Source organism: Channa argus, chromosome 22, assembly GCF_033026475.1.
Source record: "Channa argus isolate prfri chromosome 22, Channa argus male v1.0, whole genome shotgun sequence".
Classification (NCBI taxonomy): Eukaryota; Metazoa; Chordata; class Actinopteri; order Anabantiformes; family Channidae; genus Channa; species Channa argus.
In genome coordinates, this window is record NC_090218.1 from 13,817,524 (window position 1) to 13,845,371 (window position 27,848).

Here is a 27,848-nt window from a genome sequence, read left to right on the forward strand (position 1 = left end):
GCTACACACTCGCTACACTTTCCACGACTACCTTGTAGCTCAAATTTCTGTAAACAAAACATCGTTAACCTGACAACTGACTAGGTAAAGTTCAAAGGAAAACACCTCAAAGGCAGTCAGGTGATGTCGTTAATGACACCATCGGTAGACTTATACATAGACTTATACATACACCTTCCAATCATCCAACCCCCCAAAGCAGAGCGACACAGAAAAAACAAAGCAAAACAAAAAAGTATGTTCATATAATAATTGTAGAGGCGGCTAAGAGGAGGGGCAACTCCATACAAGTTGTGTTAAACACCATGCGTGATAAATACGTTTAGCGCGACCGGACACTTTGTGGCGCTGTTGTAGTTCTACTTTTGTCAAGTTCGATGTTAAACGAGGAAGACAGTGCTCATGCGCTGATCATCTGTGAAAATGGCGGCGCCCATAGACTTAGAGTTGAAAAAGGTAAGATTATATTCTACATTTTCTTTTTCACGACATTTCAGCTCTCCACCGGGTTAGGATCCATCCATGTGGTCGCTGGCTATAACAGGCAGCTGTGGTGCGTAAATAAATACCTGTTCGTTAAAGAGAAAGGTACTATCCATTAGCATAAGGAGGTAATGCCGCTTTTGTCTCACATTGAAGGTTTGAAATTGCTCGCAGATATTAAATAGAACGACTCTGGAATTAATGTATTAGCAAGACTCCGTACTGAGGTACTCGGACTAATTTAATTTGTTCAAACCGCGTTTCGGACGTTGTGGAGACTACATAAACTTCCAATTCAGAATTTGTCAAGTTTTAATACGCAATGAAAGCAGCATTAGCATAAGCTGCTAAAAGTTAGAACAAGGCGCTAACCATTATTTGTTTTCAGTTGCAAAACAAACATGCTTATAACTGTAGTTAGAATGAAAATAATTAACGTATGTCGTTTTATTGTGTGAATAAATTCATTGATTTTTTGTTTTAATAAAATAAGTGTTCGCCGATGGATTTATTGGAGGGTAACTACAAGTAAACTTGCTAAGGTTACGAACCTAGTGAGAGCTGAAGTTTATATGTTTTTTTAATAACTGATTATATGTTTTAGCATTTTATTGTCATTGTTTAAAAACCGAGTCGTTGTTTGACATTGTTATAACAGAAAGATTTGCTACGTTATAGCTTTTTGATAGGACATTCGACATGATCTTTATAGTTCATTGCATGTTTTTGTTTGTCAATATTAAGTTATTAATTGTTTCTATTAGATATTAGAGAAAAATTAGAGACTGGGTATGTATGAGCCAAGGAAGTTTGCCTAATCATCTTTCAGGGAAACAATGTTGTGTTTTTTATAGCTATTGGAGCTAACAGATGGACGTGGGCTACAAGGTATTGGGAGAGAGTAACACAGTTGAGTTGGAAAGTTGAGTTTGTAGCTGTGCAGGTACACAGTTTCTTACCGTCTTCTGTGGAATTAATTGGTTATCATCTCAACATTTTAAGTGGAATTACTTTATCAGCTCAATCGTTGTCATAAAACAACCTCTGGGGTGGATAATTGTTGGACCTCCGGACATGAGTAAGTCTGCCTCTACAGTTAATGTCACTTTATAATGAGACAGCTGTTAATAATAAGTCATAATAAAACATGTGTTACAAAAACAATTGAACTGTCAACACAGTGGTCATAACAAGCTCCTGGGGAGATCTGTCAAATAATGTCCATTTTCCTCCCGGTAAAAAACAGACAGAATACATTTCAGTAGGATTCCACCACCCATTATGGCCTCAATAATAAACAAATCATAGAATTATCACCTTTCTGATAGTTTCATCTTAAAATCTCATAAATTGTAACCTTGTAGAACTCATAGTACAGATTCTGTGTTGGACTGCATTGCACTGCAATACTGTTATGTTGGTGCGACTTTGCCTTGAGAGGTAGAGCAGTTGTCGACCCATTCCAAGATTCTTGGTTCAGTTCCCAGCTCCTACTGCCCCATTGGTGTGTGACTGTGAGTAGAAAAGGGCTATATAAGTGGAGACCAGGGTGCATATTTTTCGCCTGCTGTTATGAAGACAGAACAAAGAATATGATCAATACTGAACTGGACTGTCTATAGGGAGTTGCAGGCTAATTGGAATACTTTTTGTTTGTAGGCATTCTCAGAGCTGCAGGTGAAGATGATCGACACACAGCAGAAAGTCAAGATGGCCGACCTACAGATCGATCAGCTGACCCGTGTTCAGAAACACGCTAAGCTTACACATGCAGAGATCACCATGCTGCCTGACAACACACGACTCTATGAGGGAGTGGGACGAATGTGAGTCTCCATTACAACCAACACCTTAGTTCACTTGCCCAGGTGACATCACAGTGATGTCATAGAGATGTTATATCTCGGTTTGGGTTTATTCAAACCAAACTCCATTAGAGTTGTTTTTTGTTTGTTTTATTCTGAATTTTAATTTATAATCTGTTTTATTTTTAAGTGATGGTTGTGCTTTAGACTAATTATTTTCTGTTCGTGAACCTGTAGAAAGTCTAGGTTCATAGTACTGCTATTAGACATATGACATTATAACCTGAAAAGCAACTTCATTAAAGTAACACTCCAAATAGGTGAGTAAGTATTCTGCAACGCTGCATGATATGAGGGAAATCTGTGATGTGTGATAAGGTTTAATATTGATGATTTAATATAATATTGATTATGTGACTTAATAAAAATTAAAGTGTGCGTGTTACATGCATACAGTCAACTATTAGCATCTACAGAGCAGTTTGTGATAAGCAAACAAACTTGCATATACAAATGGTGGATTAGACACCATGGGAAAAGCTGATATTATGTTTTTTTTTAAACCGATGTACAATGTAAAACAATGCAAATGTTGTAAACTCCAGTAATTTTGGACAGACCGACAGAGTTGTTGCTAGCTGGGTACTCTCGTTTCCCCTCACACTGTAAAGACATACATGTTACGCCTCTAACTTGGCCATAGGTATTGATGTGAGTTTGAATAGTTTTCGGCCTGTGTATGTCTCGCTGTTGCCACTGAGACAGACTGAAAAACCCTTATAATTATGGTTGAATTGAAAAATGAATTGAATGGATACCATTCCAGGGTGGACCCTGCCTCTTTCCCAATGACAGCTGGGATAGACTCTGAACAGGACAGGTGATCGATGGATACATTCATCACAATTCAGGCACTCATTTCTATTGCACCTTTTCATATCACGTTGACAATGAAAATAACATTTGTAGTTCAGTACTAGTTCCTGCTTAATGAATTAGTCACAGAGTAGCTTCGTTTTTGATTTCAGAAAATAAACTGCAGATATCTGAATTATTGATCAGAAAGTCTGTTATTGAACACAAGATTACTGTATTTTTTTTTTATTCTTCTATATTCTTTATTTTTTATTCCTGACAGTTCTCGCTATGAAGCTCATGTGATGTGACTGACGGTCCTTAAACAGCAGCTCTGTGTATTTCAGGTTCATTCTGCAGTCAAAGAAGGAGATCAACAATCAGCTGATGGACAAACAGAAAACGGCGAATGAGAAAATCAAGGAGCTCGAGGTACAAATACACAGAGCACATGGCAGGAGTTCATAGTAAAATTGCAGCCGCTTAAAGTCTAAACTACATCAGATATATGTGGGCGACTGTGGCACAGGAAGGTAGAGCGGTTGTCTACCAATCTCACAGTTGTTGGTTCAATCCCCGGCTCCTCCGGTCACATGTCGAAGTGTCCTTGAGCAAGACACTGAACCCCAACTTAGTTGCTCCCGGTGAGTGTTGGCCAGCTGCATAGCAGCTCCCCCATCGGTGTATGAGTGTGTTTGTGATTGTGAGTGTGAATGGGTAAAAAAGAAGCAGTGTAAAGCGCTTTGAGTGCCAATAGGTAGAAAAGCGCTATATAAGTGCAGACCATTTACCATATTACTGAGACATCTCTACGACTCACATCTTACAAAGGTGATTCAACACCAAAGTAGAATCTGGACAGGAGGGTCTGGGCTGTTGATCACAAACATTTACTGTTGTTTCATTATGCTTCCGTCAGTGAGCAGAGTTGAACAGTTTATTATAATTTACTTCTCATTAAAACTGCTGACCAACAATTTGTAACCTCAACAAAGTCGTTATTAGATTGTGAGGTTTCTGTTAGATTTCGGCATCAGATGTTGAAACTAAGACATTTTACCATTGAATATAAAATGGTTCATTTTGAATTTGATAACAGCAACACATCTCAAAAAAGTTGGAACAGGAAACAAAAGGCTGGACAATTGATTGCTGCAAATAAAAATCAAATGGAGGAGCACTTGACAATTAATTAGATTCATTGGCAATAGGTCAGTAACATGATTGGGTATAAAAGGACCATTTCAGAGAGACAGAGCCTCTTGAATGTAAAGACGGTCAGAGGTTCACAAATCTGCGTCTAAAAATTGGGAAAATTTCAGAAAAATGGACTTTGAAGATTCCCACATCTACAGTATGAAATATCAAAAGCTTCAGAGAATCAGGTGGAATCTGTGCACAAGGGACAAGCCCAAAGGTCAAAACTGGATATGTGTGATCTTCTGGCAGCACTGCATTAGAAACAGGCATGATTACTGGACATCAGTGCATGGGCTCAGGAACACTTCCAGATATCATTTGTGTGTGAACATAGTTAACTGTATAATCCACAAATGTAATTTAAAGCTGTATCATGCAAAGAAGAAGCCATATGTGAACACGATCCAGAAAAGCTCTCTGTGCCAAAGTTCATTTAAAATGGTCTGAGGCAAAATAGAAAACTGTTCTGTGGTCAGATTAATCCAAATTTGAAATTCTTTTTGGAAACCATGGATGCCCTGTAATGCAGACTAAAGAGGAGGAGGGACCATCCAGCTTGTTATCAGCAGACAGTACAAAAGCCTGCGTCTCTGATGGTGTGGGGGTGCATTAGTGCCTATGGCGTGGGCAACTTAGACATCTGGAAAGGCAGCATCAATGCTGAAAAGTACATAGTTTTAGAGCAACATATGCTTCCAGACAAGGTCTTTTTCAGGGAAGGCCTTGCATATGTCAGCAAGACAATGCTAAACCACATACTGAATTTATCAGAAAATCATGGCTTTGCAGAAAAAGGGTACTGAAATGACCTGTCTGCAGTCCAGACCTTTCACCAACAGAAAATATTGGCACAACAGAAAACAAAAAATCCGACAATAAAGGCCCAGGACTGTTGAGCTGCTAGAATCCTGCGTCAGACTAGAATGGGACAACATTCCTCTCCTAAAGCTCCAGCAACTGGTCTCCTCACTTTCCAGACATTTACAGAAAGTTATTAAAAGAAGAGGGGAGGCTACACTTTGGTAAACATCACCCTGTTCCAACTTTTTTGAAATGTGTTAATTCCATCGTTTTATTTTTTTACATTTTTAATTGGGGTTGTATTTCCAGCAGCAATAAATAAATTTAAGTCATTGTAACAGACAATATGATCCCAGCTTTTTATCAGCTATTAAGAATGCCATATTCTGTTTTTAGTACATGTTGTTGTAATTTAACTGCAGTTGATTCTCTCCATATTAAACAACACCAACTTTCCAGTCACAAGTCCAGTACAAGTTAGTCGGCCCTTAGTTTTGGGAAAGTGCATCTCAGTGCTCTCATATTATGTACATCCTTGGCTCACTGCTCCATCTGGCCCATCATATAATAAGTATGAATAATATGGAGAAAAAAAAGGTTAATTTATTGACTGATTTGACTGTTAGACTATTTACTGCATTTATTTTCGTATGTAACACTGCTGAGTATTACACACGTAAATAATTGCATCTAAGTCTTTAAATATACACTAGATTGCCAAAAGTATTCGCTCACCCATCCAAATAAATGAATTCAGGTGCACAAAGCAAGGTCCATAAAGACATGGATGAGTGAGTTTGGTGTGAAAGAACTTGACTGGCCTGCACAGAGTCCTAACCTCAACCCAATAGAACACCTTTGGGATGAATTAGAGCCAAGACTGCGAGCACTGTGTATTATGTATTTCATAAACGCACTCCTAAAGCTCGTGGAAAGCCTTCCCAGATGAGTTGAAGCTGTTATAGCTGCAAAGGGTGGGCCGACATCATATTTAACCCTATGGATTACTTGCCAAAAGCGAATACTTTTGGCAATATAGTGTAGCTCATCTGGGTTACAACGCTCTGCTTTTTATGTTTCTGTTACCATTTTCATTGTTTGTATTGTTAAGAGTCAGAACATGATGTAACATGAGGAATGAAAGTACAAAAACAAAGGTAAAAATACATGAGATTCATACTGGTAAATCAGTTACCCTGGTTCATACTGGGATGGTTTCTGACGTGTGTGTGTGTGTGTACCTAATATACCTGTCACATTATCAAAAATTAGCTAATCGAACGACTGTTCATCATGATTTCCACCTTGTAAAGGTTTGTGTCCAAGTTCTAAATAGAGTGTTTCTGATTTCCAGCAGAAGAAAGTGTACCTTGAACGCAGCGTGAAAGAAGCCGAAGACAATATCAGGGAGATGCTGCTATCGAGGAGGGCTCAGTAATCAATAAAAGTAACTCTGTTATAAAAAGTTTTAATGTGTCTGTTAACAATAATTAAACTTAAATGAAAATAATTTGAGATTCCTGATTTAAAGTGAAACGTTTTTTCAAATTAGAACAGACTGTTTAAAAATACATTCTCTTATCTAGGTTAACTCCAGTTTGGGGAATACATTGTGGCAGAGTCAACAACCTCTGGTCACAGATGCCTTGAATGTAATCAATAAAATAAGTCAACACCCAGGATGTCTTTTAAGGTTTTATTTACTTCCAAGGGAGTACACCAACAAAGTTCCATGCCTCCGTCCAACACAGTTCTAAAGGCTTCATAAGTCACTTTTTATATCCTTCTGTTGCTGGACAGAACATTCTGCACCCCCAACCCTTTTCTCCTTTTATGGTAACCTTTTCCATATTCTGCACTATGATAAACATGTGAATATGGACTGACTGGGTCACTACACTGGGGGATAGTCTGCGGTTAGACAATAACTGAACTTGGAGCATTTCTGCGAACACTTAAGACAAAGCATGTATGAGACAAAGTTCTTAACAAGCATAAAATACCATTACGTAACTAGACAAAACACAAGCATTCAAATTTTATCGTAATTGAGTTAATATCAGTGTCAGCATCAATGTGAATTTTTCACTAAATATGTATTTTTGTTTTTACTTCAGCAAAGTACCAATACCACAGAGTCTAAATATTTTTTCAAGAGAAATACTACATTAGAAGTACAGCAGTGGAAATTTCAGTAAAGACTTTTTAGAACCACAACAGTAGAGAGGTGTTAAATACCTTAAAATTGCATTTGTGTACTGGCTACTTTTTCACAAGGATTTTTCTTTTAAGTACATTTCCAGTTCTGAATCACAAAAAATATTTGTAGTTATAATTTTAACTTAACAGCTGAATAAATCAATATAGATTTTCAGAATTATTCTAAAAATTAGTTTAAATTCATTTAAACCTTTTTGAGACGAGCAGTTAAACTTGAGCAGTTTAACAGAAACAAGAGATGTCATTTAAAAAACATAAGTTTATCTAATTTGTTTCCTCATTGTTGCAGGATCACAAACAACTGGTTGTGATTAAAAACAAACAAACAGGAAATAATTCAAACTTTATTTTCGTTTAAACAAACACTTTTTTCCACATGATAATGTAATGTCACCATTATCTGCTGTTTTGTCATCTGTTGTTGGGGTTCTGCACAAAGTTGATGGAATAGGACCCAGTTTCCTGATCCTGGTTAACCTGGAAATTGTTTGTTGAAAGTCCGAACGGCCTCAGGACCATGTTCCCCAGATCCTTCAGCTTACCTTCAGATCAGAGGTCAAAGGTCAACAAATCAAAAAAAGAATTACGATGACACATTGTGAATTCAGATCCCATACGTACTGATCATCTCCTCCTTCAGCTTCTCGTTTCTCTCCTGAATCTGCTGAGGTAACCTCTAAGTGAGGGACAGATAAATACTCTGTTAAATACATTTCTGTTTCCCATTATTACAACAGTGCAAAGAACAAACTGACACTAAAGTGAATTTCTGCAAAATAAATCTGCAAAATGTTTCATTTCTTTAATGAAACCAAAATCTAATGTGAACTGTGTATCTGATCCATATATTTAACACTGATACACACCTTCTTTTAGTGTCACTTTATTTTACATTAACTAGATATTAAAATGATGCTTATTGGTCGAAACTGAAAAATTATTTGCTGCTTGTTTGCTTCTGTTCTCATAAAGTAGATTCTACTGAACCTGCTGCAATATCAACATTAATATTTCTGTTGCTTGAAATGTTTACAATTTAATAACAGTCTAATGAGATAAGGCTAAAGAACCAGTGTTGAATGGTAACATGGTCTGCAGTCTCTGATTCATTCTGGATCTGTATCAGCAACATGGCCAGACCACTGAACCATGGGAAGGGGGTTGTACCAGCAGTTAGTGAACTCACCATGCAGGCCTGCCTAGCACTGGTCTGGTTTGGATCGTGGTCCAGAACTTTTTTGTAGTCCTCCAGAGCCTCATCCAGCTTCTCTGTCTGCTCATAAAGCTCTGCCCTCCTAAGTAGTGCCCGCAGGTAGTCTGGATCCAACTCTATTGCTACAGCAACCACAGGTATCCATCAGTACATAGCTTTATCACTATGGCAACCAACTATCCGCATGCAGCCATATCACTAAGAAAGCCTCAGGGACCAGTCAGTACATGTTTCTATTGCCATGGCAACTACAGCTAGACATGATGCCATAACTCACCTCGGGTGCAGTCTGAGATTGCCTGATCCTTTAGGTCCTGAAAACAGGAATACACTGTTAGCATATGGCTAATGCTATGTTGGCATCTTGCTAATTAAAGTCAGAATCAGATACAAGTAGAAATACCTTTGATAATCTAATGTTAGCCTGTTAGCACAGTGTTAGCATACTGTTAGCATGTGATTACCAGATGCAGTCTTGCAGCAGCTCTATTTGAGAATAGCACAGCTCGCTCTCTGGTGAAACAAACTGGACATAAACCCAACGCCTCTGTGTAGCTGCGTTCTGCCACTGACCAATCTGCAAGAACATGCCGGTTTACATACTGGTTTTTAAACTGGTCTATGAACTGTATTAAAATGTCAAAAACAGACGTCCATACTGACCTCCAGCTTTAAACAGATTGTTTGCTTTTTCCTTCAGAGTTAAACTCTGTTGCCGTTGACTCTGAAACAGAACAAGAAATTAAACCGGAATCCAGAAACCTGCAGTACTGACACAACGAGCACTAATTTACTGTAGCATGGCTAACACCCAAAGGCATCTTTACACACAGAATGAAAATTGCTCTGGTTTTTAAATACATGTAACAAACAGCAGGAAAATGCTGGAACATTTTTCAGATACTAATGTTTCACCCCTACAGATACAGTTAAATCGATATGTTATACAGTTCAACCTCCTATCCATGTGTTACCTCCTTTTCCTCATCTGTCAGCTCCTTCTCAACTTCCCTCAGGTAGTCATCGTCAAACTCAACTCCTCGACTGTCATCCTCCTTCAGACCTGAATCTGAATCCTCCTCGAGCCTGTCACCCTGCTCCTCCAGATGTAGCTCCCTTTCTGCTGTTTCACTCTCAGTACAGTCTCTTTTGTCTATTAATGTCTCAGTTTTATTGTGAAAGTCCTGTGAACCCCCTCCTGCCTGTTGGGGCACTGGAGGGCCCAGAGTCTCCTGACAGTCGTAGAAGTCCTCCTCCTCCTCCCGTTCTCTGGGTTTTCCTGCTGCTGTACCTCCTCGGCTGCTCATCCTCAAGCTGCAACACAAATCATGTTTGACATGAGACGCTTGAAAGGCAGAGTGGTCTGGTCTCTGTATTACTTAGCCTTACTGATAAAATCTAGTGGATTAACTCTAACACAAGACAGATCAATTCCTTTAAAAATGACAGCACAGGAAAATCAGTTCCTCTTGTTCAGTCAGATCATTCTTAGGTCATTCTAAGGTCAAAAAATGAGATGGTGGTGTTTAGTAAACAAGCATGTCACAGTAAACTGAATCTCTCTGGGATCTGCTGATGTTGTATTTGGATCCGTCTAAATAAAGAAATGATTTTATTAATGTAATAATGAACATTTAAAAAATGTTGCACTTTACTATTTTAATTCATTCAAAGTATTTGTATCATAAAGTCTGACCATTTAGTTTTATCACCTCCGCTTCTGATTTAGATTCAAGTATTTAACACACGCTGAAGGTGAACGTCTTGCTCTCAAAAGATTTAATGTAGAAAGAGAAAAATTATTTTACAAAGAGTGTCAAAGTTTAAAATTTTTAAAATATGTGGCAGCAGCCTGAAAGTGTTTCGTGCAGGTAAATACTTCATGATTAACGTTATAAACTGAATATTCTGACGTCCTCAGTCTAGGGTTTTGTCTGTTTTCCCAATGGAACAACAGTTCGAGAATGTTCCAGTTTTGGTGTAATAAGAGCACATTTATAAAGTGAATTTTGAATGAGGGGGTCGACGAAAACAACAACCAGGCCCTCTTAAAAACGAATTACCTCCTTATTTAGATGTGAAAAGTTTAAGTTGCAGTTTTCATGTTAGTGAACGTGGATGCGGCTAATTGCTAACGCTGCTAACATCTAACATAGTGCGGACCGTCACCGTGAAGTCAACCGCCTGACAATTCATAAATTAGAGTGACGTAATTGAAGTGACAGTTTGATAGGAGATAAAACAATGAAAAGGTTTTTTTTTTAAAAAAGAATTATCTACTCACCTGTAAACACCAGATAGAAAGCCGAAGACACCCCGTGACGACACGTCCGGTAACATGATGCGCTCATTCTTCTGGTGGAATAATTGGCGGTAGACAGGTCAGCTCCAAGTGAATTACCGCCACCTACCGGATTCGACTTCGGATCTGGACTCGACCTGCGTAAGTAAATGAAACCACTGCGTCACCGTGTATTTAAAATGTATTTAGAGGGTAATTTGTTAATCTTAGCAGTTTTCTTCCCTGGTCTCTGCAGATAGGAACGTCAGTGAGGAATGTCAGCATTGACTCCTCCCCCCCAAAGTTATGGAGTTTGTTCTCCACAGAAACAGAACAAGACCTTTATCTAAGCTTTGTAAAATATTACATATCTCATTTTTTGGACAGTATATCACAACATGCTCTCAAATTACATCTTTTGAATTTTCACAGCCTGCAGTTTAATATTATATCATTTTACTGAAAATATCCCACTGTTACAAGTGTAATCTCCTCTTTCCTGCTTCTTATAAAACCTTTTTCCACTTTTCCTTTTAGCTCTGTTCTTTTTGTTTCTGCCTCATTTACAAGCTACTTCTACTTCAGCTACTAGTTATACAAAAGACGGTGCATAATTGGGCCTTTTACACATTTAAATGTCAATTTAGGAACTATGAACACATTTTTTTGTCTGAGTTTTTCGAAGCATCCGTGAAAGATATTTTCGGATAAAACTGAGATGTTGGTCACTGACCCAGCTCAACTCAGACAACAGCTTAAACAATTAACAATAACTTTCAGATTTAAAAAAGTCAACTGGCTAAAGGGCCTTTTCCTATCATCCCCCTTTCCTTTAAAAATAAATCCAAACTTAAAACTCATTTATTTACCTTAACCTTCAATAAGTGGTTGACTTACAGGGGTTGTACCTGTTACCATTTTCTGGGTTGTGATTGACTTAATTAGTAAGCTTAGCATGTACAGTATAGTCCATGTAATACTGCCCACCAAACAAGATTCCTATACTTTACTGAAAGTCATTCAATTTTCTAACCATCTGTTTTTTTCCGTCAAGCACCTCACCCGTTCCTGAATACAGGGTCATCCCAGCATGTCTCCTCGTCCTGGTGCTCAGCTAAAACAAGAAGGTGCAGCCACCTTCTTATTTGGACCACAGATAGTGTGGAGATGTTCTGCTCAGCACTAATCAGCTCCTCTCTAACCTCTCAGACTGCTAAAACATTGTCAGGACCACCACAAACAATTTGCCATTTTTTGTACACCAGTAAAACCTTTTTTTTAAGCTTTAGTCCAATAAAATTATCAGTGTCTAAATTGTGTTGGTGATAATCAATAATCAATAACCAGTGATCTTTAACTGCTGAATCAGGAACAGACACACCTGAGCAGGTTCTGTGTTTAGGTGAAAGTCCAACAGACACCAACAGATCATTAACCACCCCTCCGTGTATGTGAACCTCACTCTTTCATCCAGGACTCACACAGCTGCAGGAGAAATGGACGACGATTGTAAGGTATGCTGATTATTGAGTACTGATCCATTATTGGATCTGAAATTGTGAATTGCAGTCTACTTTTGAGGACAGTTAGACTGTAGGATAGGATTTTAGTTAATTTGTTCCTTTTAATCATGGTCAATAAATTAAACACATCAAAGTAGAATCAGTTTTCTGTTTAAAATCTCACTATGAAGAAAAAAGAACATTCCAATCAAGTCTTTAAAGAAGTTATTAAAAACCAGAAGTCACGGGATGAATACAAAAACATGTTCTAGTCCTAAAATATCTGTGAGTACATGTTAAATTCAAAGTTAGAAATCAGTATAAAAATACATAGCAATTCTATATAAATCCAAAGATATAATAAATGCTTGTATATTATGTCGTATTGTGTAGAATTCTGAGGATGAACTTTTAAAACAGTTATTAATTCAATAATGATCGTACAAAAACGAGATATTTGTCTCATAAATAACACTGGTTATTATGGCCATACAAACCCATTTCGCATGAAGTCACATATTTTAAAAAATCAGTGATTTGGTTTATTATAAAATAATTGACAGGTTATAAACTCATGTGTGATTCATTAAATAATGGTTGTTTAAACTTTTTCAATATAGTCACAGTTGAGGTAAATGAGTACAAATAAGAAATAGTACTACCAATTATCTATCCATCAATTACATTAAACCCCTTATCCTATTAAGGGACATGGTGTCACACTTACGAAGTGCAGTCTATGTTAGTGAACTCAGGAAGACAGACGGAACCAGGTTGTTAGGAAGGTTAGAATGGTTTATTTGGGGGGTAGGTGGCACGGATAGAGACGGGGGAAAGGGGAGTGCTGACGGAGAGCGATGTCCGGGGAAGGAGAGCCTGGTCAGAGGAGCTTGAAACCCGGTGTGGGGAAGACGCGATAGAGCAGCGAGTCGCGGGAGAAAGACGAATGGTGACCGTGGAATTAGGTGCTGTGGAGACGAGGAGTTAAGGGGATTGTTTGGATGCAGCAGGGCGGCCGGAGGTTATGGGGGCAGGGAGACACAGAGCAGGTTAGTAAAACTATACAGATTTGTTTTTAAGAGCCTAGTGCACTCGAGTACCATGGCAGTTACTGGGATGATCTGGCGACTTGTGGTGTGAAGGACACTGGTATAAGAGCTGCTGTCATTAGGGCGGATGATTGCATGCAGGTGTGGCCACTGCCGCTGTCCAGGTGCACTGGTGGGAAACAAGCACAAAACAGAGAGAGAGAGAGAGAGAGAGAGAGAGGAGGATGGGAGAGCAGGTGCTGTGACACATGGTAGGCATTCAATTAAATTCAAATTTATATAGCACAATTCACAACATAGTCATCCCCATCAATTCAATTGAATTGAATTCAACTTTATTTATATAGTGCAAATTCACAACAAAGTCATCTCAAGCCACTTTAGAGAATGAAGTCAAGACTATAAATATGTATAGAGAGAACCCAACAAGTTCCCCCTGGAGCAAGCCCTAGGCAACAGTGGAGGGGAAAAACTCCCTTTGACGGAAGAAACCTCCCGCAGAACCAGGCTCAGGGTGGGCAGCCATCTACCTTGACTGGTTGGGGTAAGTGGAAAGTGAAGAGAGAAAAGAAAATAGCAACAAAAGCAACAACAAAACGTCGGGCAGGTTAGTAGGACCAGTGGCTGCAAACTGGAAAACACACAGCTCCAAAGCCAGGGACACATGCAGAAAGGGACAGAGAGAGGGAGACAGAGAAGGAGAAGGACAACTATGGGAGAAAACACAGAGTTAATGTCATATAGTGATGACAATTGCTTTGAGCCTAGATTTAAAAGTAGAGAGGTTGTCTGCTTCCCGAATGTGAACTGGGAGCTGGTTACACAGGAGAGGAGCTTGATAGCTAAAGGCTCTGCCTCCCATTCTACCTTTTGAAATTCTGGGCACCACAAGTAGGCTTGCCTTCTGAGATCGAAGTGGTCTACTGGGATGATATGATACTATGAGGTCTTCTATATATAATGGAGCCTGACCATTCAGAGCTTTACATGTATAAAGCAGGGTTTTAACTTCTATTCTAGATTTTATGGGAAGCCAATGGAGAGAAGCTAGTGAAGGTGAAATATATTCTCTCTTGCTAGTTCAAGTGAGCACTCTTGCTGCAGCATTTTGGATTAATTGCTGGCTCTTTAGGGAGTTACTGGGGCATCCTGAAAGTAGGGAATGACAGTAGTCCAAACTAGAAGTAACAAATGTATGGACTAGTTTTTTTGGCATCACTTTTAAACAGGATGCTCCTAATTTTGGCAATGTTCTGTGTTCTCTTTTATATGTGAGGTAAAGGACAAATCTTGGTCAAAAAAAATCTTGCAGGATTCCTTGCAGTAGTACTGAAGGTCAAACTTATGCCATCTAGAGTAACAATATGGTTGGACATCATATTTCTGAGATTTTTGGGCCCAAATACTATGTCCTCAGTTTTGTCTGAGTTAAGAAGTAAAAAATCAGTGGAGAGAGAAAAGAAAAGAGATAAACAAAGCACCAACAAATCATCAGGTCGGTTGGTAGGACCAGCAGCTGCACCCTGGAAAACACAAAGCTCCAAAGCCGGGGACACTTGCAGAAAGGGTCAGAAAGGAAGCCAGAGAAGGAGACAGACATCTACGGAAGAAAGAAGACACAAAATTAATGTCATACAGTGTTCACAATTGTGGGGTGAGAGGAGAGGAGAGAGACAAGAGGAGGAAAGAGCTCAGGGCATTGGGGGGCGGGTCCCCCAGCAGTCTAAGCCTATAGCAGCATAACTATAACTAACTACAAGCTCTATCAAAAAAAGGAGGTTTTAAGTCTAGACTTAAAATATCACACTCACTTTCACACCTACAGGCAGTTTAGAGTTACCAATTAACCTAACATGCATGACTTTGGAAAGTGGGAGGACACTGGAGAAACCCCACACAAGCATAGGGACAACATACAAACTCCACACAGAAAAGCTGCAGCTTGCAGGTGGATTTGTACCAGGGACCTTCTAGCTTTGAGGCAGCACTAACCTCTCCACCACCATGCTCCCTACTACTAATTATTTTTAAAAACAATTAAAAACAAATTAAACATTAAGGCAGGGGCAAATGTGGCTTAACTGGTAAAGGGAGTTGTCCACTAAAGGCAGGATCAGATATTGAATCCACAGCTCCTTCTGTCAAATTATCTTTGAGATGCTGTATCACAGCTTGCTCATAGTAAATTACAAGAGTGATAGTGCAGTCCATTTAAAGGAAAAATAAAAGCAAAAATATCAGGTGTGACTAAAGTTAGGATTTGTACAATTTCAAGATATTTTAATCTTTTTTAAGTTTTTTTATCATATTCGATTTAACTTCAGATTTGAGCATTTATATTAAAAGTTAAAAATAACTAAAACCTTTTTATTTTTTGATTGAGAATGCAGAAATACTACAGCATTGTTGTGAAGCATAAACACTGACCACAGCCTGTGATAAAACCAGAAAATAAGATAAAAAGCATAAAAAAAATAAAATGCTGATTAAAACTCAAAACAATTTGCTTATTTTTCCTTGTAAAATTTTACCTGTGTCTTGGGTGGTTATTAATAGTAAACTAGCCTACTACATAGTAAGGCTATAACAGTCATATGGTCTTCAGCTTACTGCTGATAATGTTAATATCACCTAATTTATGGATGTCATTAATGGTCTTTTTGAGTTTTAAGTTGAGGTGAAATGACAGATCTTGTTTTAGAGTTCTTTTTTCTGCTTTGGTCATTAATTCTCCTCATATTATCCTCACAAATCATCTAGTTTATCAGTATTGTGACATTTAGAATCCTTTTAACTTGGTTGTGTTTTATTAATGGCCAGAAAAAAGTGTTAACTGCTTCTTAATGTTAACCATGGCAAAGCAATCTTGGTGCTGCTGTAACATTTTAATATGTAATACCTCAGGAAAATGTTCAGGCAGCTTCTACCAACTGCAGAAAGGTTTTGTTCTTTCAGAGGGGGGGTGTTCAAAGACATGGTGAGGGACTGACACACGCCTTTCTGTCCTGCTGGTGGAGTGATCCTGTTTGATTCACTGCACATAATTATATGTCACAAGTTTTTATCCGTGAGCAATGCACCACACTCATGAGGGCTGAGAGGAAGTGTCGCAAATCCAAGCTCTAAAGCTGCTCTTGCTGAGTATCAGGATATGTTTGGATCTTTTGCTCACAGTGTCACCAGGGCAAAGACTGAATACTACCAAGAGAAGCTCAGCAGTACCTCGGACACCAGAAAGTTGTTCTCCACTTTCAAATCACTCATCTACCCAGCTCCAGCTCCTTCATCCACCTTTCTCACTGCTGACAACTTTGTTGGCTTCTTTACTAATAAGGTGGTAGCCATCAGGTCACAGTTCTCGCCTCCAGATGAAGACATCATGCTAACTTCTTCCAACACTGCATCGCTCTCATCATTTTCAACTCTAACTGAGGATGGTGTATCCACCCTCCTTCTCTCTAACCATCCAACCACCTGCTCTCTGGATCCGATTCCTTCCACTGTCCTTCAAGCAGTTGCACTCGGACTAATGCCAGCTATTACACAAATCATCAACACATCTCTCACAGCAGGAACCTTTCCAACCTCATTCAAGCAGGCCCAGATTACCCCACTGCTTAAGATGTCTTCTATAGATCCCTCCCTTGTGGAGAACTAATGACCCGTCTTTCTTCTTCGATTTCTGGGCAAGACAATGGAACGGGCAGTCTTTCAATCAACTCTAAGACTTTCTTAGGAAGAACAACTTCCTTGATGTCAACCAGTCTGGCTTCAAGACAGGTCACTCCACAGAAACTGCACTCCTAACTGTCGTGGAATCTTTCTGAGCTGCAAAAGCCGCAGGTAAGTCTTCTGTCTTAATCCTACTCGAGCTATCAGCAGCCTTGAAACTGTGAACCATCATATCCTCTTGTCCACATTCTCTGCCTGCGGCATCTCTGGATCAGCTCCAGCCTGGCTTCAGTCTTACCAATTGGGACAAAGCTTCAATGTACCCTTGTGGGGGCATGTTTCTCACTCTCATAGCCTCTCTACTGGTGTGCCGCAGGGTTCCGTTCTTGATCCTTTTCTTTTTTATGTCGATATTAAATCACTGGGTTCTATCATCTGCTCACATGGCCTTTCCTATCACTGCTATGCTGATGACACACAGCTCTTCCTGTCCTTTCCACCTTTGACTCCACTGTCTCATCACACATTTCTGCCTGTCTCTGCGACATCTCTGCCTGGATGAGAGAGAGACATCTTCAGCTCAACCTCTCCAAGACCAACGTCCACTGGTTTCCTGTAGCTGCTCGCATTATGTTAAAAGCTCTGTCTCTCACCCACAGGGTGATCCCCTTAACAGCTCCTGCTTACCTCAACTGCCTCATTCAGGTCTGCAATCCTTCCTTTCCACTGCAGTCTGCCAACAAACAACTGTCTGTTGGTCCCAAACAGCACAGAAGACATCAAGCAAAACTATTCAGCGCAATGATCCCATGATGGTGGAACGAGCTAGCAAATTTTGCACGCTCAGCAAACTCATTCCCAATATTACAAAAAATGCTGAAAACATAACTTTTCCGCACCTTCCTATGCACTTAAATCTATAAAAAATGAAATAAATAATAATAATTCTTTCTGCATCCCATGAAATGTAAACACTTTTCTGATAGGACTTTGCTTTGATGTTTTCTCCTTGATTTCTGCTGCCTTGTACCTCATTTGTAAATCCCTTTGGATAAAAGTCTGCTAAATGGATAAATGTAAATGTATTATGTTTGGGCAGAGAGGAGAGCAGTCATAGGGCTAAAGTCCAAGTGAAGTCACGAGTCTGGGATTCTAAAGTCTATGTTGAGTTGAAGTCTTTTATGATTTTATCAAGTCAAGTCTAAAGTCATCAAATTACTGACTGACTGAGGTCTCACTCGAGTCCAAGTGACTCAAGTCCCTACATCTATGATGTAGAATTGTACTTAATTTCCCTGATTTTTCATCACTTTTTCATTTGTGTATTCTGGTACTCATTAAACTGCATGCTTTCTTCAGAATGAGGGCTGAATTGAGTGGTTATCATGTCTAACAGTGCAGTTGTGTTTTAAGTGAAACATTCAAAGAAAGCGTGGAAAGCTGAAAAAGTTGGCAACAGAATTCTGTGTGGAGGTTTCTCTGTAGCAGGGCCTGGAAGACTTGCAGAGGTAGAAGGTAAAATGTTTCTTGGAGGAAAACCTGATTTCAGTTTCAATTCAATTTCAATTCAACTTTATTTATATAGCACCAATTCACAACAAAGTCATCTCAGGGCACTTTACAGAATAAAGTCAAGATTATAAAGATGTATAGAGAGAACCCAACAATTCCCCCTGGAGCAAGACATAGGCAACAGTGGAAAGGAAAAACTCACTTTAACGGAAGAAACCTCCAGCAGAACCAGGCTCAGGGAGGACGGCCATCTGCCTTGACCAGTGGGGGTGAGTGGAAAGGGGAGAGAGAAAATAACGGAGCAACAAAAAGCAACAACCAAACATCGGGCAGATTGGTAGGACCAGTCGCTGCACGCTGGAAGACACACAGCTTCAAAGCCGGGGACACTTCAGAAAGGGACAGAGAGGGGGGACAGAGGACTGATGCAGGCTGCAAAATATTTAAGACTTGTGAGACCAAGCATACAGCCAAAGCTCCACAGAAATGGTTTAAAGGCACTCAGGTTTATTTTGTGGAGTGGACAGTTCAGAGCCCAGACCTCAATCCTACTGAAAATCTGTGGCTAGAATGAATACAGGCCATTTACTTGCAACTCTGATATAACCTGGCAGAGTTGCAGCAGTTTACAAAGAAGAATGTAGAAATATTGTTCAGATATTCAAATCTGATTGAGACTTATAAACACATCCTCAAGGCTAAAACTTCTGCCAAAGCTGGATCTGCCAAAATCTGACTTGGAAGAGGGGTATGACTATGTAACTGCTTGTGTTAAGTTTCATAATAATTATTAATTAAGATTAATTTGTAGTTTTCTGTTTTCAGTTTAACATAAATATTTCGGTTGATCGTCCAACAAATCAAATTTAATTAAGCATGTTCAGATTAAAGAAAATAAAAAGTGAAACTTTACCTACAGTAGAGAACAGGTTAAAGATGCCTCTCCACTCCTGTACATTAAAATCCAGGCCTGTGGGGGGACATTGGACTAAGTCTGGTCCCAAGCATCCATTGGAATGGGGTTTTTCCTGAAAACATTTTGACCCAATGAGCAGAAATTCTATTTTACTCTGATTAATCATTAAATGTTCACAGAAACTGCTCTCTGATCTGTTCCAAATTAAAACCTTTGTGTCCACACCTACCCTCAGCTCAGTGTGGACACAGTTATGGACACGGCTTTGGGCAGGTGTGGACAGGTATGGACAGGTATGGACAGGTGTACCACCTGTGGTGTTTCTACAATGCAGACTAACCCCTTAGTGTATTTTACATACACCCATAATGCACCAATTTAGATGGCACAAGATGTTGTCCCCAAATAGGTGTCTCAGCATTTTTCTTAACTCCTGCTGCATTTTTATTTTTCAGAACCTGTGACTGCTCAGTTTGGGACCTCTGATCATCTATTTCAATGATGATTTAATATAGTTTAACAGCAAGATGGCTGAGTCCTCAGTGTGCACAAAAAGTAATATGATTGTAGTTTGGTATTCCACAGTGAAAGAGAACAAGATACGAAAGCTACAGAAATAGAGAAGATTCAGAAGAAGTTTTATGTTGCAGCTTCTTTATATGACCTTTATCCTCCACATGTAAAAAAACAGTTCAACTGGTACAAACAGGTGTTCTGAGGGAAATCTAAGAGGGTCCAACTGCTGACCTCAATTCTGAGACCCCAGATTCTGCCAGCCAATCAGAGCACACTAGGGTCCCAGTTTTGAGGTGTTTCACTTCCTTTTCAGACAAAACTAGAAAATAAAACACACCACTTTTTCTGTTATTTTAAGAGGGTAACTGTACCTTTTTGTGTGTAACTAAGACACACAGCAGTGAAAGGTTTAGTAAAGACAGAAGTAGAACTTGGTATATGCTAGGGGTAATGGCTGATAAGAGCTGGGTGAGAGGAGGGCCTTGGCATAGTGCAGTAGAGGGAAACAAGAATCTCAGAAAGCACAGAGGACAACATAAGGTGAGTACACAGAAAGTGGAGAATTAAACAATTACAATTAATATACATAGTCACTAGAGAACCCTAATAGCCAAATGGTTACAGCATATGCCATGTAAATGCTGCATCTTGGGTTTGAGTCCAACTATGGACCTTTTTTGTTTTTCATGGGCTACTGTGATGCAGGAAGGTAGAGCGGTCGTCCACCAATCTCGCAGTTGTTGGTTCGATCCCCGGCTCCTCCGATCACGTGCCAAAGTGTCCTTGAGCAAGACACTGAACCCCAACTTAGTTGCAGTTGGTGAGTGTTGGCCAGCTGCATAGCAGCTCCCCCATTGAGGTGTGTGTGATTGTGAGTGCGAATGGGTGAATCAGAAGCAAAGTAAAGAAAAGCGCTATATAAGTGCAGACCATACCTTTTCCAACCTCATGTTTTCTGGGAGACTGAGGATCTCTTAGCCTTCTTAACTGTTCCTATGACTGCACTCTTCTGGACAGAGATCTCAGATGTTGCTCCTGGAATCTGCTGGAGCCACTCTCCCAGTTTGGGGAGGTCACAGCCCCCAATTCTTCTATTACCACAGTGACCTTTTGTTTTCCTTACTGATATTTCTATCACTTAGGATTGCTTCATCTATCACTATTGCCTTCTACCACATTGCTTTGCTTATGTCTGGGTGTTTTATCTTTCAGGTGGTATTGGAGTTTCTCAGATAATCTGGCAACATTTGGATAGAAAATGTATTTCTGTTTGCTGACAGAGGTTCTTCCTCTTTGTTGTGGGCATACTCCTAATAGTTATTTTTGTATCTTTGACAAAGGCCCAGTGTAGGTAGCTGCAGGCTGTGAGTGCTTCCTTCCACTCCTATAACTTAGTGCAGTCCACTCTCTGCCCAGTATTGTAGGGTTCTGATTAGTCCCAGTTTGTGCTCCAGAGGGTGTTGCGAAACAAAGAGTAAATATTGATCTGTATGTGCGGGTTTCTTGGATTGTGCATAATCTAAGAAGGCCAGATTATTGCTTGACATTCACATGGTTGGATGTGAAAGGGCCTTCTCTAGCCAGTTGATCAAAACCGACAAAGTCTTTCAGATGAGAATTGAAACATTTTCTCAAACTAAAAGCAAGTCCAATGGCCACTGTGCAGTATTTTCTGGATGATCCTCTTTAATTTTATTATTTTCTGGAAGTTTAACAAACAGTTATTGTTTTTACTGTTGTTTTTTTATAATGTGACCAAATGTCATGTCATTTTAGCCTCTATCAACAGGTGTGTTCTGTCTCTTTCCACTCAGAGGCAGGCTCATGTGGAGAAAGTGTGGGACCACAAGGCAGTTCGGACTAAACTGCCAATGGTAGAAAACAAAATTAACAAACAGCCAACGGTAATGCAGAGGGCAGAATCAGACATGATCTACACCATTGAAGATGTCCCCCCCTGGTACTTGTGCATCCTACTGGGACTACAGGTATGACTGTGGATCTGTGATTAGACTTAGGCTACAGATAAGACTGGGACTGGGATATACAGGTATAACTGGGATTAAGACTAGACTGGACTTACATTCTGTTTAAATGGATTGTTTTAGACTGGGACTAGATTAATTACTGGGTATAGACTGTGTTTAGCCCGGTCTCATTATCAGAAGCACTCATCAATGACACACCAGTGAGTTCTGTTTTTGTACATGTGGGTGAAGGCATGATGTCACCTGTCCTGTTCTATCCTCAGCATTACTTGACGTGTTTCAGCGGGACTGTCGCTGTCCCATTTCTCCTGGCTGAGGCCATGTGTGTTGGCCAAGACCAGAACACCATCAGTCAGCTGATAGGAACTATTTTTACAACTGTTGGAATCACAACCCTAATCCAGACTACTGTGGGGATCAGGTGAGTCTGAAGGGAGTCAGGTGAGACCGGGAGAAGTTATTTGAGATTTAAGGAGTCATGCAAGTATGAAGCAGTCAAGTGGGTGTTACATCTGTGTGTGTGTGTGTGTGTGTGTGTGTGTGTGTGTGTGTGTGTGTGTGTGTGTGTTTTATGTATGTGTAGACTTCCTCTATTTCAGGCCAGTGCATTTGCTTTCCTTATTCCTGCTCAGGCAATCCTAAATCTGGACCGGTGGAAGTGTCCTAGTGATGGTGAATCAATCATATAATGTTTTTTTTAATAAATAACTACATGACAACAACGATTGTAAATTGGCTTTTTTTCCTGGTTTTTGTTCCTGTGCAGAGGAAATTTATGGGAACTGGAGTCTTACCCTGAACACTTCACACATCTGGCAGCCGCGCATCAGAGAGGTATGTGATCGTTAACTGAACAGGTATGGTAGATTCAGATCAGTAGTATCAGTAGGTACCTGTGAACTGACAGACTGGATTTCAAATGGGTACCAGAACTCCAACTATAGGGGTGTCACATGGCTTACCTTCCTGGTACAGGCTCTCTTTAAATACTGGATGAAACATCTGGCTGACTGTGCAACCTTAGATTGAGGAGTTTGTTCATCCACTTTACATGTGTGTTATGGACTTATATTATATATTATTATAACTTTTTCTTCAGGGTACTTTCTCTGTGGTAAGAGGGCTGATACATTGAGTACTTCAGTTCTTGTACAATACAGAGTTGAACGTGGTCTCAGAGGATATTGGACTCCATCAGGGTTGTTTCTGTCACAGATTTAATCAATTAATCCCCTTTATGACCAACATCTGAACCAGAATTATTCTAATTACACATACAAAGTATCTGACTAATAATGCGCAAGGTAAACAAAATATTTCTGATTTCCTCACCTAATCTTTTTCCCACCCATGATTAGATGATGAAACGATTAGAGGTGGCTTAGTATGACACATTTTATTGGCAGGGCGTCTCAACTCAATCTCAAAAAGGGACTTCCAGAGGAGAACTATAGCAATCAATATTGCTTAAGGATCAGGTTTAGTTAAAGTGGTGTGGACTTGCTTTTGCATGCCAAGCAGCTAGTCAGAGAACCAGAGCATACCCTCAACACACCAAAGAGATAATATATCCAGTCTGACCTAAGAAAGTCTCAAACCAGGACCACAAAGGGTCAAACAGTTATTCCTCAGAGTCCTAGTGGGATCAGATTTTGATTGTTTCTATCCCTGTGTATCAGATTCAGGGGGCCATCATTGTGTCCAGTTTGGTAGAGCTGCTGATTGGAATCTGTGGACTGCCAGGTTTGCTTCTGGATTACATTGGTCCTCTAACCATCACTCCCACTGTGTCACTGATTGGTCTCTCAGTCTTCAGCACCGCTGGAGACAGAGCTGGGTCACACTGGGGCCTTTCAGCACTGTGAGACACCTGTTTACCTGTGTGTTTTCCTGTCTCTCCACCTATCTGTCCACCATTCTTTTTAGCTATCTGTCCACCTGTTGATTTACCTGTTGACCAGTTACCTGACAGACACTTGCCTCTCTGTCTCTTCAGGTGTATTTTGCTCATTGTGCTGTTTGCTCAGTACCTGAGGATGACATCAATTCCTGTACCTGTGTACAGCAGGAAGAAAGGACTGAGAACCACCAGAGTCCAGATCTTCAAGATGTTTCCTGTGAATAAAACTTTAAATCTTTAAATAGATCTTAAGAACCAGAAACCAAACTCTGTCTCTAATGTGGTTCTTCTCTCAGATCATCCTTGCCATAATGCTCGTCTGGCTTGTCTGTTACATCCTAACTCTGACGCACCTGTTGCCTAGTGATCCCAGTCGCTATGGATACAAGGCTCGCACCGATGCCCGTGGTGACATAATGACCTCATCACCTTGGTTCAGGGTACCGTACCCCTGTAAGTCTGCCAATCGCAGGCCTCGAAACTCCAACTAATACCCAACAACAGGGGAAAACACTCACTAACATCTGCTCTTTGTGTGCTTATGCTCTCTGATAGGTCAGTGGGGGTTGCCAGTAGTAACAGTTGCTGGGGTCCTGGGAATGCTCAGTGCAACTCTGGCGGGAATTGTGGAATCAATTGGGGACTACTATGCCTGCGCTCGTCTGTCAGGAGCTACACCCCCTCCAGTACATGCCATCAACAGGTGAGAAGCTAAATGAATAGAAATTGATATCACCTTAACTTCCAAATGTTTGACACTTGTTCCATTTTAGGGGGATCTTCACCGAGGGTGTCTGCTGCATTATTGCTGGTCTGTTGGGAACTGGAAATGGATCCACTTCCTCCAGTCCAAATATAGGTGTCCTGGGCATCACTAAGGTAACAGAGGCCACACCCACCTCTAAGTGTCATTGCTTTGCTAGATTCTGGTCTGGGACTGGCCTTGTTCCCATTGGTGTTGGACTAGTACTAAATTGGTCCTCAACTGACTAGTTCTGGACTATCCCTGGATCACTGATTCTGGTCCATTATTCATTAGTTCAAATTAACTGACTGATTATTTTATGAGTATTTTGATTCCAAGGTCTCTATAATTAATCTTCAGACCTTAATGTCCTTAATGACTAAGTCTTAACCTTAATGACTAATGCCTGCAATCCAGATGAGTCTAGGTTTGTATAAAAATTTGTGTTGCATTTGTTTTAATTTTATACCTTGTGTGCAGGTGGGGAGCAGGCGGGTGGTGCAGTATGGAGCGGGGATCATGTTTCTGTTGGGATCAGTTGGGAAGTTTACGGCTCTGTTTGCCTCCCTGCCAGATCCAATTCTCGGAGGAATGTTTTGCACACTGTTTGGTGAGTCATAGATAACACACCCGATCTTACCTGACAACTGGCAACAAGTGTTGTAACGAGTGTTTCATTGATGTCACAGTAATCCAGATGTGTTTCTCAGGTATGATCACCGCTGTCGGTCTGTCAAACCTGCAGCTGATAGATCTCAACTCATCCAGAAACCTTTTTGTTCTTGGGTTCTCAATGTTCTTTGGTCTGACGCTACCAACATACCTGGACACACACCCTAACTCCATTCAGACAGGTGAGTTTCCCTGTGCAGATCTGATAAATGTATACCAGTTTTCAGTAGAGGTCTCATAAATGTACCTCATTTATTACATTTAAATGTACTAATTTGACAGACATTTTTATCTAAAGAGACTTACAAGTGAGGTAAAAAGTAGCCACAATGTACTGTAAGTCAAGGAGAAAACATTAGAACAAAGTACTATGAGAAGAAATGTTTCTGTTTCATGAGACACATGTGCCATATAGGACCAATTGGAAAAGCTTTTTGTTTATTTCGAGTGCATAGGAGGTTGCAGAGGAAGTCTGTCTTCAACAAGTCTTTTAATAATGGGAGTAAGGCTGCTCATTGTGCAGAGTTTGTTAGTTTGTTCCAAAATCATGGGACCACTGAGCTAAAGAGATTTGCTTGGGATCTTTTGCTGTGTGGTGAAAGGACCACCAGATAGAGTTTTCAGAACACACTAGGCATAATGTATTGTAGACATGGATGAGGTCCCTTCGGGAAGGAAAATGTTGCTGAGTTGACACCTACATAGGCAAGAGTGAGAGCTTTGGACCTGATGCAGTAATATTTAGATTTTCATATAGACCTACTCTTACAGATCATTTCTGTGTGTTCAGGTCTTGTGGAGCTGGATCAGATCCTTACAGTTCTTCTTTCTACTGAGATGTTTGTTGGAGGTTTTCTCGCATTTTGCCTTGACAACACAATACCAGGTAACACACACACACACACACACACACACACACACACAGATTCATTCAGCTGTTGCCTGTGTTGAGTAACATGAGCACAGACAGGGACTCTGATGTCTGTTTTCATGGGTCCTATTTAAAGATGTTAGAAATAATTTATAAATTAATCTGGTTTTAAATGTCAAATAATTTGAAGATGAATTTGATTTCTAAATTAATAAATTTGATCAAATGTATACTTATAAATGGTAAATCATATGAAAATTAATTTTTAAATGATATTTCATTTATAAAGGTTTCTTAAATGTTAAATATCGTATTAATTCATAGGTTTTTTTTAAGATGTTGATGTTTGTTCTTATCTTTAGGATCCAGACAAGAGCGAGGTTTGGTTGAATGGAGGGCTTCCTCTTCCTCCCCCTCCTCATCATCTTCCTATGATTTTCCTGTGGGGATGTCAATCATTAGAAGGACTCGCTGGCTGCAATGGTTTCCCATCAGCCCCTCCTTCACAGGGTTCAGGTCATCTGATGACTCCCCCACACCTATGGAGGAGGAGGAACCAGAGAGAGGTGGAGGAGAAGATGTTGCTGACATCCATCTGACATATAGCACAAAGGTGTGATTGGATTACCATTGTTGTCACACTTGTGATGTCACACCCATTTTTTTGCTGTTGTCTGTTATGTCACAGCAGCATATGAAACCATCAGAACACTGATGTTTAATTCTTTTATTTTTAAATCAAATTAATCTAGCAGTTGACAGTTTACTGATAAGCTGCAGAATGAAAGTAAATCTCTTTAAAACTCTTTAATTGTTGTTTGGTGAAATGTCAGACTGGCTATAAAGTTTCAGCAGAGATTTAAAGAGAGTAGTCGTTTTAGTAAAAGCCTCTAAACAATGTCAAACACAAAGATCAACATAAACTCTTTCTTCAATTGCTAGATAAAAAATGTTATTAACTGTTAAATATTTTATACAATAAGCTGCTCAGTTTTTGTGAGTTAGTTTAACAATAACTACCTTCACTGTCTTCCATTCTCCTGCAGGACCTGAGTGTAACATTTTCCTTTAAGAATTATTCTGTTGACTTAAGCTCTTCACAACTAAAAACATTTAATTAAATCAATATACTCAAAGTATGAATTGTTCTTTTAATGCCTATTTTTGGTGTCTTTTTATATTCAAATGGTGACAAACCATTCTACATCACTGTAATTGTTATTTTATATTTTATATTTATTGTAATGTTTACATTTTCATATAAACAACAAATTGGTTACAGAAAATCTGAAGCTCTGTTTTCTTAAAAGTAATTTAATAATTTTAATAAACCCTGTAGGACACCACATAAACGGATTCTGCAGATCGTTTAGCTCCTTTATTTATTTTTTTATTTAGTAGTAAGTCCATTTTCATGTTTTCATTCAGTGCATCAAATATTGGCATATAATTTTTTTTTTCAGAAGAAGTTGAATTTAGTGTTTTTGAACAATTAGTAGTTTTTCAGTCAGATAACTGGTAATGACTTTGTTTTTCCCTTGTACATTATTTGCTTAAAATAAACCAAATCACTCAATTTCAAAATATGTGACTATGATCATAATAATCAGCCTTAGTTATGAGACAAATGGTTCCTTTGTGTTACAA

The 27,848-nt window shown here is 39.5% G+C and overlaps 3 protein-coding genes across 11 annotated transcripts; 2 read left to right on the plus strand and 1 right to left on the minus strand.

Moving 5' to 3' along the window:
* Positions 1 to 298: 298 nt before the first annotated feature.
* pfdn1 (prefoldin subunit 1) lies at positions 299 to 6,823 on the plus strand. Of its 6 annotated transcripts, none has more exons than XM_067491666.1 (5): positions 299 to 456; positions 2,143 to 2,309; positions 3,491 to 3,575; positions 6,502 to 6,591; positions 6,731 to 6,823. In XM_067491666.1, exons 1-4 carry the CDS (start codon positions 424 to 426, stop codon positions 6,580 to 6,582), a joined length of 366 nt encoding a protein of 121 aa, XP_067347767.1. In that variant the 5' UTR covers positions 299 to 423; the 3' UTR covers positions 6,583 to 6,591; positions 6,731 to 6,823. The 6 variants fall into 6 exon arrangements, with proteins under 6 accessions (XP_067347767.1, XP_067347766.1, XP_067347765.1 ...); XM_067491664.1 differs by having other exon boundaries at positions 300 to 456; positions 6,499 to 6,591; XM_067491665.1 differs by having other exon boundaries at positions 6,502 to 6,823.
* An 872-nt stretch (positions 6,824 to 7,695) lies between these two features.
* Positions 7,696 to 11,021, minus strand: ttc1 (tetratricopeptide repeat domain 1). The gene is made up of 8 exons (XM_067491662.1): positions 10,862 to 11,021; positions 9,552 to 9,891; positions 9,241 to 9,301; positions 9,042 to 9,154; positions 8,855 to 8,891; positions 8,551 to 8,699; positions 7,986 to 8,040; positions 7,696 to 7,906 (listed from the first exon to the last, which is right to left on the minus strand). Exons 1-8 carry the CDS (start codon positions 10,915 to 10,917, stop codon positions 7,776 to 7,778), a joined length of 942 nt encoding a protein of 313 aa, XP_067347763.1. The 5' UTR covers positions 10,918 to 11,021; the 3' UTR covers positions 7,696 to 7,775.
* A 1,232-nt stretch (positions 11,022 to 12,253) lies between these two features.
* slc23a1 (solute carrier family 23 member 1) lies at positions 12,254 to 27,420 on the plus strand. Of its 4 annotated transcripts, XM_067491656.1 has the most exons (16): positions 12,280 to 12,372; positions 19,965 to 20,565; positions 20,731 to 20,845; positions 21,840 to 22,013; positions 22,277 to 22,434; positions 22,597 to 22,685; positions 22,780 to 22,847; positions 23,693 to 23,874; positions 24,010 to 24,130; positions 24,210 to 24,366; positions 24,469 to 24,616; positions 24,687 to 24,792; positions 25,139 to 25,268; positions 25,369 to 25,512; positions 26,121 to 26,216; positions 26,564 to 27,420. In XM_067491656.1, the coding sequence occupies exons 4-16, from the start codon at positions 21,897 to 21,899 to the stop codon at positions 26,818 to 26,820; spliced, it is 1,773 nt and encodes a 590-aa protein (XP_067347757.1). In that variant the 5' UTR covers positions 12,280 to 12,372; positions 19,965 to 20,565; positions 20,731 to 20,845; positions 21,840 to 21,896; the 3' UTR covers positions 26,821 to 27,420. The 4 variants fall into 4 exon arrangements, with proteins under 4 accessions (XP_067347756.1, XP_067347757.1, XP_067347755.1 ...); XM_067491654.1 differs by lacking the exon at positions 20,731 to 20,845; XM_067491655.1 differs by lacking the exons at positions 19,965 to 20,565; positions 20,731 to 20,845 and having other exon boundaries at positions 12,254 to 12,372; positions 26,564 to 27,419.
* Positions 27,421 to 27,848: the final 428 nt, after the last annotated feature.